Here is a 17,287-nt window from a genome sequence, read left to right on the forward strand (position 1 = left end):
CAATGTGGAGAACAGCTAGCAGAACAAGAGACAGGTAGAGAAAAAAATGTCAGAGTCGTCGGAAAAACAGGACAAGCCCTCAAATCAGTGCAAATGGACAAAGAAATTTCTGTCTACGTGAGGACAGGCAAGAACACGTGAATAATTTTGGCACTTCTGCAGGTGGCCAGGAACAGAGATGAGCACAGAAGTGCATGTTGCAGGGTATAGCACAGGCAGGTCAGGCTGAGAAAATACATGCTGTACAGTGCATTGCTCATGACACGAGCCTCCTGAACCTGGGAGGGCAAGTTATCTATCTATGGTGAGTGCAGCCATGTTCTCCTTACCATGGCATTTGTCAAGCCATCCATCAATTTAGTTGGATGTGTGCCTGCTCTCTGAGGCAATGTAAATGATCATGCTACAATTTACTGCTTGTCCTTTAAATCTTAAATTAACTCACTTATCAGACTAACAATGTTTATATCAGACCCTTGGCTTCTCTGCTCAAGAATGTGGCCCCTTGTCACGTGGTCCTAGATTATGGCTTTCTATTCAGATCACTATTACTGTGTCACAAAACTATGCATATCCTGACCTGGGAGCTTGGCCTTTTACTCATGGTCAAGTAAAAATTGTTATATACATGCTACAAAGCATGAAGAAATGTATGTTTTTGTAAACTGACTTGAAGAGTCTAATTCACCTGTGGTTGATGTCATTAATCTTTAAGGAGATTTTGGCTGAGGTAATATTTTTCTTTGTGTTTAATAATCTTCTGGGTGGTTTTTACAGCACTTAGATTAGTGCACTTTAGGTCCTTTTGATGTCCCCAGCATTTACAGTAATAGAAGAAACAAATAGGAATAATAATAATAATAAAAAGAAAGGAGTACAATGATGCTACATTGCACTAACAATGTAAAGGTCAGATGAGACACCAAATGTTTTAGGATCATCTTTTTCCTGTAATTCTAGTTTTTTTTTCTTGAAATCCAGGGTTGTTAATAGGATGTGCATGGATGTAATTCATGGATTGTTTGTGACACATAGGCCATGTATTTCAGGAATGCCTCCAAAATTCTTGTGGTAGAACTTGGTAAATAAGACTTGAGATTTGCTTTTTAATTTGTTGTAATCATTTAGATAATTAATTTGCCTTTCTCTGGACTTAGGCTTTTTTTGTTGTTGCTGTTGTTATTGGACCACTTCCCTCATCTCACTTTTGAGTCAGTTCTACCAATTCACTTGCCAATATAACTAGGTCTCCAGACACTGTCATTAATAAAATTTTGGTTCATCTAAATCAATAAATTCACTGGGGTTAAGCTGTCATCAGCATATCATGTTCTCTAACTGTCTTAGTGGTAGGTTGTCTAAATATTAGAATATATTTCAAAAATCTCATATAAATGTGTATCAGTGGAAAACTGGTAAAACAGTCAACATATTGTTTCTAGGAATACAGTATAAATTTCTTTTATCAGGAGGTCAATACCCTATATGCTGTTTTGACAGTGGGACTTTGATTTTGCTCTTCTGATACTTGTCTTTGCAACACTATTAAGTATTAAATACATACTCTGAAAATGTTGTTGCAATTAACTGATGATTATTATTACATTTGGAATTGTTGCCAGGCAGCTCCCCTCTGTGTTAACAGAAGGCAAAGTGAGTCTGGCTGCTAGAAAGCTCTGTTAATTACTTGCATGAAGGATGTGAGTGGATGGCTACCCTTGTTTCTATACTAAAGGTGTTTGGGTAAATTGAAAAATATATGAATCAAAATTCGAGGAGTCCTGGGTGCTGACAAATAGAAGAAAATAGACTAATTAAAATGTAAATTTTACATTTAGTGAAAAAGGCTGGACTGTAAATGACAATGGTGTTTTCTCCTCTCTCAAAAATTAAAATAACTTAGACTGATCTATCTGGATAAAGGGGCATTACTCTGCAATCCTTATAAAGTGGATCTCAGTGTGAATTATATACATAGCAACATTTACATTGCATGTTGATAAATTCACAGAATTATTTAACTTGGCCACATGTGAACATGAGTAACTCTTAACAGTGGAGTGAGCTTAATCTGTGTTCGACTTTTGCACTTTCATTTAGGCAAAAAGGCTAATTAAAAATAGAGAAAAGGGAAAATTATGCCATTCATTGTCCAGTTAACATAAGAACTAATGTAGAAATCCAGTGTCACATACACAATAGTCACACAGTTAGACAGCAGGAAGAAAACCAGTGTTCAATGTCTGCAGATGTACAATCACATGATGTAGAGATACCAAAACTAGGAGAAGCCAAGGCTGCTCGTGGGTCTGTGCAACTCTGCTCATGTAACCAAAACATTTTGTCATGTGATGGGTTAATAGGTCCATGAGGGGTCCATGTCAGCTCAGCATTGTATGAGGTCATCTTACTGAGCCAGCATCTCTGTGAGGTACTGAACTAACTTGGGTCATGCTAACTTTCATATTTCTTGATAAATGTGGCAATATATTTTTTTAATGCCTCATAGTAATATTGTAAACCTGTTTAATTTTTGTTTTGCAGTGTCTTGTGCTTTGCCTAAAGCTGTCATTGCTGAACCTGTGACTGGTCATTCTCATATCTTGAAAAAGAACTGAAAAGGTAACTGTAAGTTATGCAGAAGCTGCAGCTATGCGGTGATAAATTGTAAAAATCTCTTTAGATCTCTGAACATTTTAAAATAAGATGTGACTTCTATTAAGTATACCTACTGTTTTCTCCTCAATTTTTCTTTGAAAAGTAAAAGTAGCTGATATGAGAATATATTAATTTGGGAGCACCTAGCTCTGCCTTTGACTATCTGCATGTAACAATCAGACACAGTTACAGTTTTTTACTCTTCTTAACCAATGGCTAGCATTTCCTTTTTTTGATAAATACCATATGCTGGAAATATGGTACATATTAACTGTCATTTTAACTTGTTAAATGAGTTTATCTAAATGAGTTTATAAGATTTCTTTTCCTATCCATTTGAGCTTTCATTTGATGTACATCATGACACTGCTTATTCATGTGACTTTTTGTTACGAATTTGGACTTTCGATGTGGGTCTGAGGCACGTTCTTCTTGCATGGTCTACATCCAGGCAGGACCAGGCTGTGGGGAGCTGGAGACTGGTTCTGCTGTGTCATTTCTGGGGCAGAAACTGATGGCCCTGGGGACTGACATAGGGTCCTGGGCTGTGGGCAGGGTAGGAGGAACTCTGGAGGAGGCTGGTCTGGGACAGTGAGGTCCATTGCTGTCCTCAGGACCCTGGCACACTCCTAAGGTGTTCCCTGGTGAGCTGGTGCTGCTTCCATTGCCATGGGAGCCCTGAGGTGGATCCCAGGCTGTGCCTCAGCCTGTGCCCTGGGTGCTGGCATGGAGCTGGCAGCCTGCACCCAACAGGGAGCATAACAGCAGGGATGCTCCTCTCAGCTTTTAGTAGGGTATTGGATGTTACTGCAGTAATTTACTTGAGTAAATTTTTATCTGCTTTATTGACTTATGCTAGGAGTTTGCTTCTGTTGTCACTGAAGTGTAGGTACCTTGTGGGGGAGGTTTTGGCTGTTCAGGTCGGATCCCTCACCACTGTTGGGACAAATGGCCCAGGAGTAGAGAACCCCATATCCCACTAAGACTGCAGTTACACAAACTGGCACCTACTCACAACATGGCTCATGATATTACCCACTTTTGCAAGAAGTTGTCATCATATTTCTAATGAGCACAAAGGGATGTAGGCACCTCCATGTTCTTTCAATAATGTGGTTGGTAGTCTGCTTAAATCTAACTCAGTGGGAAATGTGGTTTTGTCCCCCACACTGTTTCCAGGGGCACCTAGAATGTTTCTTAGAACCTTCTATCCAAATATTGATCAAAAACTATGCCATGCTTTGGAGAAAGTCCACAAGAAGGAAGCCAAAATGATTTATAGTCCAGAAAAAATAACCCATGAGGGAAGATTGCATAAGCCAGCTTTGTTGAGTTTAAACAAGAGAGCAGGAAAGAAAAGTAGAGAAAATCTTCAACAGGCTGCTACAAAAGTGAGAGAATATTGTCTATTTTTTGTCATGGTGAATTGAACAAAACACAGTGAGCATAAATTGCCAAAGTGGAAAAAGTGAAAGGTTTGAAGAAGAGAGCGCTGAACTGTCTAACAACAGCCAAAAAACTGTCAAATTTCCATCCCTGGAAATTTCTCTGGAGGCGTTAAATGACATCTGCAAAGAAGGAGAAAAATGATCTGGTGGAATATCTTTTATGCTATCATCTGTGATTCCATAGCTCACACTGCACGACTGATAAGTTACAGTCTGAGGCGTGTGACTGATGGCTCTATTTGTCACAAATTGGTGCAATTTTATAGATTTTGGACATATTCACACACATGTCTACATATCAAAAAATACCACACCAAAGAGTCTGAAATATATGACTAAATGTGTGCATGGTTAAATGTATGGCTAACTTTACTCTCTGCAGGAATTACTGGCTGTCACAGAGGAAGCATGTCTTCAGTAGCAGTGCCATTTTACCAGAGGAGGCACAAGCACTTTGATCAGTCCTATCGCAACATTCAGACAAGATATATACTTGAGGAATATGCAGCAAGAAAGTAAGTGCTGTGTATTTGAGCATAAGCAGGTCTCTGTTTTGGGTAGTCAGTCCTTAAAATCAAGATACTTACCTTTCCCCTCCACCCCAAAAAGTGTGATTTATACAGAATGATAGTTTCCCACTTCCTTCCATTGGCATGCTCCTTGTCTGTAGTCTCCCACCAGCATAGCTAAACTTCCTAGCAGCATTGCAAGATACCTACACAGGCCTTTTAGCTTAGGATCTGTCCTGTTTGGTACCTCTAAATTTAAAATTATTCTTTGTAGGCTAAAATTGAAACTCTGAATTAAGAAAAATTTATTGTAAGTCATAGAAAGTCATAAGCCGTGAAATTTATTGTAAGTCATAGAAACAACTTTTTACCCATTCTTCTGTATGACATGATGATGATATTCCTTCTCTTGAAGTTGGCTATAACTAATTATAGGTTTTGTGATTCAATTTCCTTTTTAAACTTAAATGAAAGCTTAATGCTTCTCATTTGAAATCTCAGAGTTTTAACCAGAAAAAACACATTCTTTGTATCTCAAAGCCTGAAACTTTGTATTGCGGTTGCTTCAGAATTGCCATTCTCCCTACTTAGTAACTAACATGCCTACCTAATTGTCTAGCTGGTCCAGTTTCCCTTATGAAAGAGGAAAGTTGCAGAAAGATCTGTGAAATATAGAAAAGCAGGAACACTTTGAAACAGACAATGCTATGGGGAATCTTTATGATTTGTGTATTAGACAGTCTGGTACCCTTGGGGTTCACTGAAATGCTATCATCACACCTGAATGATTGAAGACTGAAATAAATACAAATTTAATAGAATGAAATAAAAATGCCTAATGACCCCAGTGACAGATGATGGGCATTAAGCCCTGGAAGGACAAGTGACAATCACCACTTAGTGCAGTCAGTGAGAATGCAAAGATTTCTCGCTGAACAATGCTCAGTCATGGTCTTCAGCTCATTGAGCTCAAAGTAATTTCTTTGACATTTGTGAGTTCATGTTTTACCTGAATTGCTGGGTTATAACAATGTCTTTTATATTTGAAGGGCTGCTTCCAGGCAGGCTGCTTATTATGAATCGACTGGCTTGGGCAAAACCACATGCAGACTCTGTGCCAGGAGGGCACGCACCTTGGCACATGAAGCAATGCAGGAATCCAGGAAAAGGTAAAGCTCTCTTGGTCCACTCTGACCTGTGTAGTGGCTCTGGTCCCAACTCTTTTGCCAGGGCTCTTTTCAGAGTTGACAAGACTGGAGGCTTCTCTGTCACTGTTCTTCACTAATCTATTTTGGCTGGAACACTAAATGACTGAGTGTCACTTTCAGTCTCATATTTCAACCCAGAGTTGTTCTCCTGGTCCCCACTCTGACCCTTGAAAACAGCTTTAAACCAAAATTAAATTAGAATCCACCTGGTACCCAGAACTCATTTTGAACAGAGCTACTCTACTATTCCTAAATTTCTAATTTGGATCAATTTAAATGTTTTAAATTCTTTCCTGAATATCAAGAGGGTTTACTGTCATGTCTCAGTTACTGCTTGATAAGATATCCCAGAGTAACCATGTTGATGGCAATAATTCCCCTTAGTGAATTTCACTGTTTCTGCTCTGCTTTGCTCTACAGTTACTGCATGAAAGACATGGAGGATTTATATTACAAGAAGGAATTCTGCTTTGTTTGTAGAAAATATGTGGTGCAAATCATACACATCTGTATGATTCTGGTACTTGGATTGGTTTGAAATATGTAACCTCAGAACAGAAATGTCTAGGAAAATCAAATGATTTTGTATACTTTAATTTAGGGTTTTAAAACTGTTTTAAAACTCAGCAATATAAAAAATGGCAAGACATGGCTGGTATTTAAAGTACATTAAAATGGTAGGTACAAATAATTTTTTTTTAAGTATCAGACAAAAAATATCTTGATTCACTGAATTTTGTGGAAGTTTTCTTATTTGGGTTATGCTCTCAGAGTCTTGCCATATGTTGATTATATTGATAGACATGTTAGAAATATTTGATATTCACTACCTTCTTTTGTCCTGGGAAAGAAAAGAGAATCAGCATGTTTACTGAATCAGCATGAATGAAGGAAACTGAGCTAGCTCCTCCTAAAAAACATTTATGACTTGGGGTATTTTTAGGAATTCTGGAAAATCTGTGGAATTAGGTTTTCAGGGAACAACTCACAATTTTTCCCAAACTTTATATTTTTCCTGGTAGTTTCTATAATATTTCCTGCTCATCCTTGTCAAGGGACAGCTTTTTTTGCATGCAACTGTTCATCAAATCCTTGTAAATTCCTTGGTCTGTATCTTTCAGGTGAGGTCAGATGATACAGCCCATGGAGCTACAAGAGCTCCCAGGTTCTAAAGCTTGTAAAGCTAAGGGTACTATGTAACCTAGGCACAACTTTTAAAAGGTTGTGGACAGGCACAGAACTTGCCTTCACTTCTCTGCCTCCTTGTGCCCATGGGAAGGAAAATCAGGGGTCACAAGGAGGCTAGGCAGGTTCTTGATCTTGATTACCAGAGGACTGTGGGGAACCATGTCAATGTCACCATAGCAGAATTCAAGACTTAGAGATATGGCCCCACAAATACAGAGGGGAAGAATATGAAGAAAGTTCCCATGATTTTGCATCCTCAGGATATGCACATAGATGCGAAGAATTATTCCAAACCTAAATTTTACATCCTACTGATATGGTTTCATAGCCCTTGGTGCCCTGATGTGTATGAGTGACAAACTTAAACCATCACAGTGGTTACCTGATTTTTTTTCTTGTCCCACAGGACTCATGAGGAAAAGTCTCATGTAAGTGATGAGAAAAGGATCCGTTTTGCCAGTGAGTTGTCGGCTTTGGAAAAAGAGATTCACACTGCCAGGCACCGAGCTCGAGAACATCTGGATAGACTTGCTGTGCAAAGAATGGTACCTGCTGAATCTTTTTGCTCCTATGCAAAAATAATTACAAGGTGTACTGAAATTTGGGCCTGTGCTTCAAATATGAGTAATGATTAAACATGTTTTTGTGAATTTAAGGTTGGATCTCCTACCCTGTTTGAGTCTGGTGCCAGATGCTTCTTTTCTTTTCTCATGTTTAATAGGTAGAAGAAAATATGGCTCTGGAAAGACATATCATTGAAGAAAGAATAAGTCGAGCCCCTGAAATTCTAGTGCGCCTGAGGTCTCACACCATCTGGGAGAAGATGTCTGTGAGCCTCTGCTTTACTGTGCAAGGATTTCCAACGCCTGTTGTACAATGGTAAGAGACTGGCCTTTCCTAGCCCTCTAAAAATGTTGTTAAGCTTTTTTCATTTGAAAGTTATGCCATAACTGATAAGTGTCATGTATAATGGCTTTGTTAAATCCTCTTTATAATCCTCCTAGATGTGCTGGATTGTAGCAGTTGATACTGCAGTGGGAGGAGTGGGAGGAAAACTTGCTGAGTGGCCCCGTGCAATGTGAGAAACAAACTCAAGCATTTCAGAAGGCAAACAGTGGAAGGCATTCCAGTCTTTCTGGCCATTGAGTTTCCTGAATACAAAGTAGCAAGTGGCAAAACACACAGAACTCACAGGCTACTTTCTAAGCCTGGGTAAATGTGCATAGCGCCACTGTTGTCATGGGCCGTATCTGTGGTCATTGAGGAGGACATAAAGGTTCTTTCAGCTGCCCTCCTCCCTGGACAGGTGCTGTCCTATGAATATGAAAGCCTTAGGCTGGACTGTAAAGACCTAACATGAGGCATAATTCTGTTGCTGCTCCCCTTTTTTATTGTGCTGAAGTGTTTTACTGTGGTGGAAGATAAAGTTTGCTTCCCATCTTGTGTCAGGGTTAGTGGATTTGAAAGTTCAAGCCCCATGCCATCTTCTCTTTACTTCTTTTTCTCATCTTCTAGATTGAGTGCACATCTTCTCTTTCCACTTTCTTGCTGCTGTGATGGCCCTGCTTTACCTTCATGGCCCAATACTTATCTATCCACACATACTGGAAAATACTCTGTGCAAGCAGAGAGAGTTCAGATAATAGTAAATTATATGTTGATCCAAAGATCTACCAGATTAAGGAATAGTTGCTGATATTAATGAGTTTTATTTTTTTCTTGATTGTCAGGTACAAAAATGAGGAACTGATTTCTCCTGCAAGTGATCCAACAAAGTACAGAATTGAAAGCAAATATGGAGTACATGTATTACATATACACAGGTAAATCTTTCTGGAGAATAAACCAGCTTTTTTATACTCTATACAAAGTATTTTATATCAAATAAAATTTAAAATTCACACAAGGGCTGTAAGAGAATTGTTAAATTCAGCACACTTTTCTGTTGGCACTCACTTTTAGGCTGGAGAAGGTTCACTGAGTACCCGAATATTAGATTATGAAAATGAAATGATAAAGTAGATATTTTTATTCATTAACTTCAGCAATCTATGCGATATGAAAAGAAGAGGCAGGTAGCTGAAAAAATGGTAGTTCCTTTTTTATTAGAATTATATATTCTCAGCATTTGAAGTGGAAAATTATATTTTCTTGTCATGATGAAGCTCTTTTAGGTAAACAAAATTATAGCCGGGCAGGACATGGATACACGGCTGTATTTGTTTAGCTGTATGCTAGGTCCTGCTTAATTTTTCACCTTTTTTTTTTCTTCTTCCAAAGTAGGGAAGTGTAAATAACTTTTTTAAAAGGTTCTAATGAAATTAATTTTATTTTTCAAAATGTTAACTTTGTGATATAGAACATGCTTGAGTATAATAGCTTCCCATAAACTAATCCCATGCTTTCTGAAACAATTAAAATGTTACATGTGACTTGGGGTATGCTTTTTAAAAAAAAAAAAAAAAACCCAAATAAAAATGAAGAAATTACTACAATATTTAAATAGAAAATTAGTGTCTAGAGCAGAGACAGAAACCTCTTCTTTAATTTCTCCAGAGCATGAGCATCAGCTGCGCTGGAATATTTGTGGCTAACACTTGGCTGGCCAAACATTTAATCTTCTATCCTGTCTCCATCTGTCAGCAGTAGAAGCAGCCCTGAGCACAGCCTTGTGGCATTAGTACAGAAAATAAGTGTATAATTTCTTCTGTCTTTGGGAAAAACTACTTGCCTTTGTCATCCTGCAGCCAAGTCCAGCCCAACTCTCAACCTTTTCACAGCTCAGGATGGGAGAAACACATCCCTGTAGAGAACCTGGCAGCAAGAATCACCAGATTGTTGCTTCCTAAGATGCTTCAAAGGCACTCAGTCTTCTACCCCCAGGCCATGCTTGCTAACTGCTCTCTGTACCCATGGAATCTGTTCATACCACTGCTTCTTCCTACCAAGATTACTTCTGAAAATAATAATAGGAGGTTAAAATATGAAACCAGCTTGTCCTTTTTCATTCCTCTCCCTTTTAGCAGGGAAATGGAAAAGTCTCCCCTTTGTCTGGATATGTGTGAGTGCCAGTCAGGAGATGAAACTTTGGTCACTTCCTGATGGCGAGTGGCTGTGACTGTTTATTTCCCTTGGTAAGCACTCCTGAGGAGCTGCTTGGTGACTCCAGATGCCAGTTATGTAGTAGTAGGTCCCTTTGTGACATTTTGGGAGTAAATAGCTTTTAGAAGAAATGAGAATCAGTGCTGATGCTGCTTTCTGAACACCTGTAATAATGAGGCTGAAGGATAATAATGGCTTCCATCCCCTTGGTGAGTTTTATATTTTCTCTGCTGGTTATTGGTCATGTAGGCACAACCAGGTTTGGGAGTGTTCAGACCCAGCTGTATTTCAGGCAAGTTCAGACATACCACAGAGTCATTTATGGGCACCCACTCAGGTTTCCCCACCCCTTGTCTGCTAGTCCCAGACCTGTATCTACTTATGCAGACTCCCTCACATTCAGCCAAGCTGCCATCTTCAGAAACTTTTGCTCCATTTCTCTTTCATTCTGTCTGGCAGTGTGGTCTTTTTGCCACCTAAAGATTCCTAGCTGCTCTCCCAGAGATTTCCCTTCTACATTTAATACTGGGGGATGGTTATGATTTATAGACCTTATTAAATTAAAATTTCTAATTAATTTTTTTCTTTGTTACTAATCCATTTTATTTCAAAACTTGATCATCAGCTGTGTTTTCTTCCCTAAAAACACAGAAGATGGACATGCAGGAAATGGAAGAATGTTTTGCTAGCCCATAATTAAGTGTATTTTGTATTGAAAGAAATAGATGTATAGAGAATGCTTAAAATATATAAGTTATTAATGCTTTTATACCAACATATCAATTAATTCTGTATCTTCCATTAATATCTTTGTGCACTTACGTTTTGTATTTTATGAATAATTTGTTTCTCTGGGAGGTGGAGCCATCAGGAGTTTCTTCCTATCCACTTCTGTGCTCTTCTCAGCTGTTCATACTAAAGTGCTGAGCTGAATGTAATCTTATCCACAGCCGCTCAGAACGGCCTTGGAATTTCTTGGCTACTTTTCTAGCACTTCAGCGAAGCCCAGGGAGTGAACTTTTTCCTTCTGATGCAAGGGTGTTATTTATTCTTGTGAGTATTCCCTGAGCCCAGTGGAAACATTCTTGAGGCACCAAAACCTTACTGTCACCTTGTTGTCTTAAAGTAGTAACTGGACACAATTTCATCCCCCACTGTTTGCTGTTCTCCAGAACCCATAAGCCTATACAGTAACCAGATAATTTTAATTTCTCTGTCTCATATTTTTTCATGATGCTATGTTCTCAATTTACCACATTTTTTACATGCATTCAGGGCTAACATGATCATATAGTATTTCTTTCTTGCTCTTTTTAAACTTCTTCAAATTGGAGTTTGAGCTCAAAATCTCCCTTGAGCAGTGAAGAAAAGGAGTTTAGAGTTTAATTCTGTTCTTTGCAGATCTCATAATTATTGCAGAAGTGATATGCACTGGGGTAGTGGTTCATCCCATCTTTCAACTCACATCTGATAGGTTATTAGGAGGAGACTGTGAGGAATCCTTGGAGGGAAAGCTCCTGGTAGTTCAAATAAATCATACATGTCTGAGAATGTGCGGGTTTGTTTAAAATGTATTTTTTATCTCGCATAATTTAACTATGGATAGGCACATAGTAAAAGAAAAGATTTCGAAAAGATTTCTGTATCAGTGGTAGTCAAGATGAGGGTGGCCATTGCTTTATGAAATAGCTGAAAAATATTTTCTTAGTGAATGTCTTGTAATTAACAGTTGTAACATTTTAAACTTCTTGGTTGCTAATACTTGTTTAGCAACAGAGTTGAGCTTTTGTGTTTGTTTACCGTGAAGACTTATTAAATGGACCACCTGGTTTTATTTAGCTGTGATTGACTGTGTTATACTCCCATCTACATTGGCTGCTGTGTAGAGGAGACTGCAAGATGCTGCTCCCTGGGGACATTCCTGACTCCCACCCCTCAGTGAGCAGGAGGATGAGCTGAGCTGGGCAGGGAACATTCGACATTTCAGGGCACTGCCAGTGTGGTGTGGCCACACTGGTTCATATATACAACTGATTCATATATACACAGGTTCTGTCTATATAGGGCTCAAGGTCTGACAGCATTTTGTCTTTCCTTAGGGCCCTCTCCCTTTCCTATTTGATGAAGTCCCAGCCCAAGCAGTGGCAGAGGAGCAGGTTTGCAGCTGCAGCAGCAGCAGCAGCGTGAGGCAGAGCGGGCAGAGTGCACTGTAACTCCTGCCTGCAGAGTGCACTGTAACTCTGCTGGCACAGGCAGGGCCTGCAGAGTGCAGTGTAATGCAGTGTAACTCCTGCCTGCAGAGAGCAGTGTAATGCAGGGTAACTCCTGCCTGCAGAGTGCACTGTAACTCTGCCGGCACAGGCAGGGCCTGCAGAGAGCAGTGTAATGCAGTGCAACTCCTGCCTGCAGAGTGCACTGTAACCCTGCCGGCACAGGCAGGGCCTGCAGAGTGCAGTGTACTGCAGTGCAACTCCTGCCTGCAGAGTGCACTGTAACTCTGCCGGCACAGGCAGAGCCAGCCTCCGCTCCGGCGCCCCCGCCCTCAGCACCACCCGCGCCGCCTCAAAAAAGGAAAGCTTAAAAATTGAATTAACCTTCTCTTCTAGCTATTCTCATTTAACAAATGACCCTGTGCGGTCAGTAGAGTGCTATTTTAGTTTGATTAGGCACGAAAGGCTTGAGGTGATTTAATCTGGAGAGCTGAGAGCGAGGCGCGCCCGTTCTCCGCCGGAGGGGGAAGCAGGGCAGAGCAGAGGTGCTGAGACAAAGGCAATCCTCCGGCGGAGCCCGCAGAGCCTTTGGGTGTGCCCGGTGGGTGGGTGACAGGCTGCAGCTCCCTGGCTTTTGCAGGAATGCAGTATCAGTGGCTGTACAGGCAGCAAAATGGTGTACTGCTCTCCTTTCCTTGCTGAAAGGTAAACAACAGCCCCCAAATCCGTGATCTGCTGGTTTGTCAGTCACCGTCCCCTATAAGCTGCTGTAGCTGGGGGCTTCAGGAAATGGGGAAATGAGGTCCCTCTTCCTAAACATGAAATCCAACTAAACAAAAAGAATCAGTCAGGTTCATTCTGACTGGAGAATCAGGGCAGGCGATGGCAATTCTGCAGAGTATTTCCACAATTTGATGTCACATAACACTGAAAATTTTGTCATTTGAATTCAAAGGAATAATTTTTAACTCTGTAATTTACTATCTACTGCTTCGTGTTCTTTACATGCACTGAATTGTGTTCTAATTCAGGCAAAGATGCTATTTCACTCTTAACTCCTGTGTTTAAATGTACACTAGGCAGTTGGATGAATATATGCATTTTAAATAGATGTATCTGCCTGGGGAATATTCCCCATACATGTATTAGCACTTCAGAACCTCATGTGGATTCAGAGCAATTTAATATTTGCAAAAAAGAATTAGTACCTTGGGAGAGATACAGTTCTGCAGTCACACTTTATGCTATCTAAATGTACTCTATGCATATTTTATCTGACCTTTGTAAAGGCTGAAAAACAGATTCTCCATCATAAAACAAGAATAACTGTTAGACCACACCTTGCCTCCTGGGTACTTCAAATGTAGTTTCTAGCTGGTCTTGACTCAGTGCACTTGACAGTGCAATTTAGGAAATCTAAGATTTTTTTAGCATGCAAGGAAATAGATAATTTCCAGGATAATCTTCCATCTGAGCATTATCTAGCACAAAAGAAAAGTCAGAACATTATGTAACTTACTGTCCTGTCCAACTTTCTTCATAGTGAATATGAAACAAAAGTGCTGTCTAGCTCCTAGCCACTAAAACCCTACATTTCCAATATAAGATTTAAAGGGGTCTCAGTGAGTACTAGGCTGTCTAAGATTATTTCTGTTCTGGACAGTCAGAGGAGTGATCATAGCAAAGACATATAAATTGCTTTCAAAGCACTAAGCTACAGAAAATGGTAGAGTTGTTTTGACCTCTTAAATAGCAAGAAGTGCCTGGCCTGTGGAATTGTGTGTTCATAATAACTGTAAGAGCCTCATTTCTCTTCATAAAAACCAAAGGATGCTGTAAGAATGTGGTCAGCTATTTGGTCAGTTACTTCTAATGTTCTTCCTGAGAAAATTAATTATAATTCTGTCACTAACTTTTGTGAAATATTTTCTTTTAGATTTTGAACTTCATTTGGCTAAAGATATGACCCTTTTGTGACACTCCTGTCTGTTCTAGAGACATTTAAGATAATATTCTGTTTTCTCTACCTTGGACACCATCACACACAGCTCATCAAAAGATGTGTTTTGCTGTTTCTTAAGAGAGCAAAACTATGGGGAGGGGATTTAGATGAGCACAGATCTATATCCATTTCAAAAGTTAATCAGATATCTGCCATTCTACTTCATTTTTGGGAGACAACTTTGAAATTCTTACACCTTTACATTTCTGACACTTTGAGTGGTTTAGCACAGTTTGGGACCCCAAGTTAGTCCACAATACATGTTTCTTTATTTTATGTATTACTTTTAGGCCACCTGTTTTTTAACAATAAATCTCTCTTTAGATCCTAAATCCTGTATAATTCTTACAGGTATTGGTTCCTATTTAACAATTTTATCTGGTGTTCTACTGGAAAATGATGTCGACACTGAGAGCAGATGATGACTGGTTTAAAGTGAGGTTTAGTCAGTGTTAAGCTCAGTCAAGCCATGCTGATTTTTTTTTGTTGTCTTTGTTGTCAGCACTCTATAGGAACAACAAAATGTTAGAGAGTAGTTAAGTTGGATTTAAGAGAATTGAAGCAGCCTGAAGTAATGCTTTGTTTATGTGAGGAAATGGCCTAGTGCAGCAGTGCAGGTGGAATGTTCATCACTCATTTATGAGCTGGGTGCTGTGTGCTGTCTAAATCATGCCCAGGCCAGGGAGGGATCTGGCCTGGTCAGCATACACAGGATGGCTCTCCCAGCAGTGTCCTGCCAGGGGTAAGTGTGCACCATCCTTTGGGAGGGTCTGGCTCATCCAGGGGAAACTGGGCTTGCAGGTGGTAGGAAGACACTGTGTACCTCTGTGGGTCTTAGGCAGGATGTGGTTGGGATGTGGCTTGGAGGGCAGGAAGCCTTTGTAGGGCAGGTATCTGGGGACAAGGACTGCAGGGCATGCTGTGACATATTCCTGCCACCAGTGCCTAGCAAATGCACTCCTGGGCTCTGCCTGCACAGCAAATTAAAGACATGCTCTGCCACAGTGACCTCCTGGTGTGAGATAGACTAATTTTCTCACCCTTCAGGACAGGGCTGCCAGACATCCAGACTGCTTTCTGGAAAAGGTCCTTCACTATCTCCTGAGCTGTGTGTGGGAATCCTTTTGGTGAGCTGGAGCACACCAAGGCTTGGCAAGGGGTGTTTAAAGCATCAACATTAGGGCAATCAAGATCCAGTTTCTGGGGATGAATGCTGTTTAATTTGCTAATATGTAATATATGTTATTAAATATACTACCTACTATATTTACTGTATGTTCTTTATATATAGATTCTTAAGTTAGGGATATAGCAGAGTGACAAAAATGCCTTAAAGCTACAGAACAGTCAATTCTGCAATGCCCCTTGTAAGAAATCTTTGAGCTTCTTCATTTGTTGTTAACTTGCTATAGTAAGATACTGTACCAGACTGTGATAAATGCACGAACTATGCACATTTCAGTATAGAGGCATAACATGCCTTAGGAAATTGTCCTTTACTGCAGTTTTATATTGCTTTTTGGCATTTTATTACACAAGTGTTAAACAGTGTGAAACTGGGATAGTGAAAAAAATGTTCTGCTTTTAAAAATTCATTGCGAAGAAGTGCTGTCAAGTCTGACATCTCTCAAACAAGTCCAGAATCAGTTAAGCTTTATATAGCTCTGGGAACAGGTATTGCTTAATTCCTTAAAATCCTTCATGGAAACAAACTGTTAAATAGCATCCAGCTCAGAGAATGGTGATGAATGAGATTACATCCAGCTAGTGCCAGTCATAAGTGGTGATCCCCAGTGCTCAGTGCTGGAGCAAGAACTCTGATACTGTCATCAGTGATGTGGATGAGGGGAACAGGTGCAGCCACAGTCGGTCTGCAGATGTCACCAAGTTGGGTGGGTGTGCTTATCTGTTGGAGGGTGGGAAGGGTCTGCAGAGGGATCTGGACAGGCTGGATCAATGGGCCGAGGCCAGCTGTGTGTGGTTCAACAAGGCAAAATGATGAATCCTGCCCTTGGATCAAAACAACACCAGGCAGGGCTACAAGTTGGGCACAGAGTGTCTGGAAAGCTGCCCAGTGGAAAAGGAGCTGAAGGTGCTGGTTGACAGCAGCTGATCATGAGTCAATGTGTGCCCAGGTGGCCAAGAAGGCCAATGGCATCCTGGCCTGTATGAGCAATAGTGTGGCCAGCAGGAGCAGGGCAGGGATTGCCTCCCTGTAGTTGACACTGCTGAGGCCACATCTGGAGTCCTGTGTTAGTTCTGGGCCCCTCACTGCAAGAAGAACATTGAAGTGCAGTGTGTCCAGAGAAAGGCAATGGAGCTGGTGGAAAGAGTCTGGAGCACAAGTCATGTGAGCAGCAGCTGAGGGAAGTGGGGGTGTTTAGCCTGCAGAAAAAAAAAAGAGGCTCAGAGGGACCTTATTGCTCCTACAACTGCCTCAAAGGAGGTTATAGCCAGGTGGGGCCAGGCTCTTTTCCCAAGTAACAAGGCAAGAGAAAACAGCCTCAACTGCACCAGAGAGGTTTAGTTTAGATATTAAGAAAAATTTATTCACTGGAAGGGTTGTCAAGCATTGGACCAGGCTGCCTAGGGAAGTGGTTGAGTCACCATTCCTGGAAGTTTTCAAAAATCCTGCAGCTCTAGCCCATGAAGTCATGGTTTAATGGTTTAACATGGTGGTAGTGCTGGGTTGACAGTTGGACTTGATGATCTTAGAGGTCTTTTCCAAACTTAACAATTCTATGATTTCAATTCTTTTAAATTGTTTTTCAGTCTCACTGTACCTGTCCAGACTGTATTAGGGTTTCCTACCCAGCTGCAGGCTTTCTTTGGTTAAGACTGTAGTCTTAGGACTTACCCTTTTGTCTTTGATAATTAATTGTATGATAGACTTTGTAATTGATTTCTTGATTTTGTGAATTATGTGGCTGTAGGGTTGCCTCCAGGAGGAGCTGTTAGACCT

General features: G+C 40.4%; 1 protein-coding gene across 1 annotated transcript in view; it reads left to right on the forward strand.

The window, feature by feature from the left end:
* Positions 1-2,539: 2,539 nt before the first annotated feature.
* Positions 2,540-17,287, forward strand: part of MYOM2 (myomesin 2) — a 71,153-nt gene continuing 56,405 nt past the window's right edge. The window contains exons 1-6 of the mRNA XM_071442179.1: positions 2,540-2,622; positions 4,489-4,621; positions 5,665-5,784; positions 7,418-7,556; positions 7,733-7,890; positions 8,742-8,834. Coding sequence (XP_071298280.1) covers positions 4,515-4,621; positions 5,665-5,784; positions 7,418-7,556; positions 7,733-7,890; positions 8,742-8,834 — 617 coding nt within the window. The 5' untranslated portion in view covers positions 2,540-2,622; positions 4,489-4,514. The remainder of the gene's footprint in view (positions 2,623-4,488; positions 4,622-5,664; positions 5,785-7,417; positions 7,557-7,732; positions 7,891-8,741; positions 8,835-17,287) is intronic.

Source organism: Agelaius tricolor, unplaced genomic scaffold (genome assembly GCF_023055355.1).
Source record: "Agelaius tricolor isolate 1412-34295 unplaced genomic scaffold, bAgeTri1.0.p SCAF_1, whole genome shotgun sequence".
Classification (NCBI taxonomy): domain Eukaryota; kingdom Metazoa; phylum Chordata; class Aves; order Passeriformes; family Icteridae; genus Agelaius; species Agelaius tricolor.